The following is a 3,949-nucleotide window of genomic DNA, read 5'->3' as shown; positions in this document are numbered from 1 at the left end:
TATATATATATTAATACAAAATTTAAATATTATTATTTATTACAATTAAATTTAATTCATAAACTACTTACTCTTTGAACGCATTGAGGAGAACGTCCAGGTTCTCCTGGGTGATGTCATTGTGTCACCTACAAAAAGGCATGTATACACTTATTCATCAAGTCACAAGTTTCTTCCATCTCAGTCACAATCAGAAAGAAATTATTTGCGATGTAACTAATAATGTATCAGAGAGAACCTTGACTTAAGTTAAAGTTCCTTCAATGTGAGAAACTTCCATGGTTTTTTCCCAAAGACCAAGGTCATAGTCTTTTGGGTCCTTAAGTGAATATTAACTTGCCGACTCTTTGTCATTAATGGTAAGTCTTCTTGACACTCCCTTTACTGCAGGTGTGCAGAGATCACAGACATGAGCAACCTCATAGCTGCTCCATTATTCCCAATGCCAATAAACACCAACTCTATTTTTGTGCATTTACGTTTTTATGAAAAAGCCTAATTAACCTTGTGCTTCAACCCATACTTCATAAGGAGTCCCTATGCACCAGTTGTAGAGAAGCAAACTTAACTAAATTAAATCATGTGAACATTTGAACTGTTTTTGCTTACATACTGCAACTCTTGCACCCTTCAAAGGCCACTCCACCACAGGAAGTATCAGAATTGTGGTGGTTTTTTGTATGTCAAACATACATAGCATCACACGGGGTTAGCAATCATATCTGAGCCAGAAATCAGAGCTGTCTTTAACATACTACATACAATGCCATAAAGCCACATGCAGAAAAACAATCTGCATAAAACAGTAATTTTATATAAATTCTTTGTTGCTACATGAATAATGTTAGTAATTTTAATGGGGGGAAAAAAACGTAAAATGCATCAGGGAAAACTTGTTAAATGGTTAATTGTCAGTGAAATCCTTTTACATTTAAACAGAAAACTATAAGTTTACTGTAATACTGTAAAAATAATTGCAATATTTACATTAAAATATGAACACTTACAAATGCTTATAAAATTGCAAGTGTTATTAAAATAACTACCATTCAAATGTTTGAGGTTAGTATGCAACAAGGACACATTAAATTTATCAAAATTGACAGTAAAGACATCTATAATGTTACAAAAGATTTAACTTTCAAATAAATGCTGTTCTTTTGAACCTTAACTGTTTTCAACATTGATAAAAAAAAAAGAAAGGTTTCTAGAGCACCAAATCAGAATGATTTCTGAAGATCATGTGACACTGAAGACTGGAGTAATGACGCTGAAAATTCAGCTTTGACATTGCAAGAATAAATTATATTTTAAAATATATTATAATAGAAAACAGTGATTTTAAATAGTAATATTTCACAATATTTTTTTTTAAATAAATGCAGCTTTGATTAGCATAAGAGCCTTCGTTCAAAAGCATTAATGAATCTTTCCAACCCCAAACATTTGAATGGATTTTGATATTTAATAATAATAATTTACCATAAAATATTGTTAATATGTTTGACTACATTCACAAAAATACCTGAAACATTGTCACTGTATTATTATTTATTTCAATAATTTCATAATATAATTAAATGTTGTGTTCAATATTAATAAATAGTTCATTTAGGTTTGTATCAAGTTCTGTCCTGGTAACGCTCATGTTTATTCCCAGTCTCTTAAACAAGAATCATCATCCTCTCCCATACGTTTATTGGCATGTTTTTGTGAAAGACATGGTCGTTAGTATACTCTAGGTCTTTTTATAGCTGACTGTATTCCCCACAGGATGACCTCAGGTCAGCAGTAGGTCTTCCTGTTGCCCCAGTGACTCCGTCTCAGCAGTTATGTGGGAAAATTTTGAGGATGCGCTTTATGACTTTTGTATGCGGTGGTTGTTCCAAACGAATGTAGATTTGGGCCTTAAAGAGCTCATTTATATTATTTCAGATGCAGACAGTGGCACAGCTGCTGTTTGGAGCCTTAATTTCAGTGTAGATCAGAAATTGGATAGAGTTTTCCACCAGTCCCCTATAAAGCTGTCTATAGGCTTCTATTATAATATACCTTGGTTGAATCTCTAATAGCAAAATAACAATATTTGGACAGGTATCAGAGAATCCTGGTTTTCTGTCCTTTATGGCTCAGATATGAATAGACAGACAGAGGCTGTGTCAGCTGCTGGGAAAAGGAGAATATCCTCTTCCTTGACTCCTCCTTCAAACATCAATCAATCATTAACATCCATTCATTCACCCACTCATTCTCTCGCTCTCTCATTATTCCAAATTAAAGGCCATTCATCATGTGATGAATGTGGTGGGACAGTAGTTGTTTTAAATAGCTCCTCAACATTGATCTCTATACTTTATTCCTTTTTGTTCAGTTGTTTGTCTCTTATCACAATAAAATTCAGATTGCGCTGCATCAGTGAGGGAGATTTTGATGACAAGATCTGACCTCAGGCTTCTAGCCCAAAATATTCATTCAAATCTCTTGTGAAAGTTCATTTTGACTCAAAACAGCTCAGAGGAGTGCAATTCTTTTTTTTTTTTAAAGAAGGCTTAGCAAACAGATGTTCTTGCATGTCTCATACAACAAAAACGCACTCAGACCCTAAAAAGACATTTACTGGAATAACATGTTCACCTTAAGTTATGGCAATGCTTTTTCAGGATTAGTTTGAACTTTTATCAGTTAAAGGAATTGTTCACCCAAAATTTCATGGTAATTATGACTTTACATTTTTGTGTAAACGGCGCACAAGTAATTTGGACTGCTTTTACGGTGATGTTTTGGATAGTTGTAATCATCTGTATTTTATAGTCAGTCACTTTTTATTGTATGGCAGTCTGGGAATTCTGCAAAATATTCTTCATAGAAGAAATAAAGTTATTTACTCGTACAATCAGTTTTTCCTCCCACCTCATGTGACAAGTTTTGCGAGAGAATGCACAAATCAAATTTTTTGTAGGACATAAAATCTGTTTGTCCATGTATAAATGTTTAATCGAATATTTGAAGAATTAAATTCACGTTGCGCGTTACCTCAGTCTCTCAGAGCATGCGCAGATTGCGCACAACGTTACGCTGAACGAAATTGCGTTACGAGCGCATCTAGGTACGTTACAGACTTCATAAAAACGCAACTGGAACGATTTAGGTCCCACAAAATTATTGCTGACTGACACTGAGCTTTTAAACTACAGGTAAATGCATACAGATCTGTGTTCAGCACAGAACTATGAACCGAGACAAACTGAGCTTGAATTTGAGACCTGTTCTAGATTGAGTGTGGAGTGCAGTGGTTGACGTCAGTCAGCAGACAAGCATCAACACGTGTGTGGTGCACACCCTTACCTTAAAACGGGTCATTATGTAAATGACAGTTTCTCCTTTCTGTACAGGAGGACTGTTGTTCAACGCGGCAGGGCTTTAGCAGGTCAATGCGTCGTGTTTTAATGCAGTTGTGTCACTTGTGTGTAAAGATCCTGCTTGTAACAGGACATAATTCTTGCATTTCACCCCAGAGTCATTTTTCTTTTGGTACGAGTCATAAAATGGTAAATACTTTTACAATAAGTTCTCTTACCTTTCAGGTCTAGAAGAAGGACTGAAATTAGTTATTTTTAGATTACTTCCCTAAACACTAAAGAAACACAGGACCTGCTTGCCCCGACCTCTAGAGGGAAATATAGCACCTTATGACTCAAGCTAATGTGTTTTTCCCATTGTCCATTATTTTGACTGTCAGGTAACAAGCTTTTATAAATGAAGGAGCTAGTAGGGATATTGATAGAAAATGTCTTCTGAGATCATGCATGTTATGTAAATCATTTTCTCAGTGCACTATAGTGAAACACCAATATGTTTTATCTGATTAGGAAGTTATTGAATTTGCGCTGTTCTCACCACACGAAATTCAAAAAAGCCATATGGTGAGAGTCATCAATATATAAAACTT

General features: G+C 34.8%; 1 protein-coding gene and 1 long non-coding RNA gene across 3 annotated transcripts in view; one reads left to right on the top strand and one right to left on the bottom strand.

Moving 5' to 3' along the window:
- Positions 1-3,949, bottom strand: part of LOC107720811 (DENN domain-containing protein 2D-like) — a 17,144-nt gene that overhangs the window by 11,353 nt on the left and 1,842 nt on the right. Inside the window, exon 2 of one of the 2 annotated variants that reach the window (XM_016528640.1) lies at positions 72-128. In XM_016528640.1, the coding sequence (XP_016384126.1) occupies positions 72-120 (49 nt within the window). In that variant the 5' untranslated portion in view covers positions 121-128. Of the gene's footprint in view, positions 1-71; positions 149-3,949 lie in introns of those variants that run through there. The other variant, XM_016528641.1, reaches the window with a different exon arrangement.
- Positions 3,087-3,949, top strand: part of LOC107720812 (uncharacterized) — a 6,275-nt gene continuing 5,412 nt past the window's right edge. The window contains exon 1 of the long non-coding RNA XR_001637645.1: positions 3,087-3,194. This is a non-coding gene — a long non-coding RNA (uncharacterized LOC107720812). The remainder of the gene's footprint in view (positions 3,195-3,949) is intronic.

This window comes from Sinocyclocheilus rhinocerous, unplaced genomic scaffold, assembly GCF_001515625.1.
Source record: "Sinocyclocheilus rhinocerous isolate Xijiao unplaced genomic scaffold, SAMN03320098_v1.1 scaffold2828, whole genome shotgun sequence".
NCBI classification, from domain to species: Eukaryota; Metazoa; Chordata; class Actinopteri; order Cypriniformes; family Cyprinidae; genus Sinocyclocheilus; species Sinocyclocheilus rhinocerous.
Note: the sequence above shows the minus strand (reverse complement) of the source record. Positions and strands in the feature narration are given on the sequence as shown.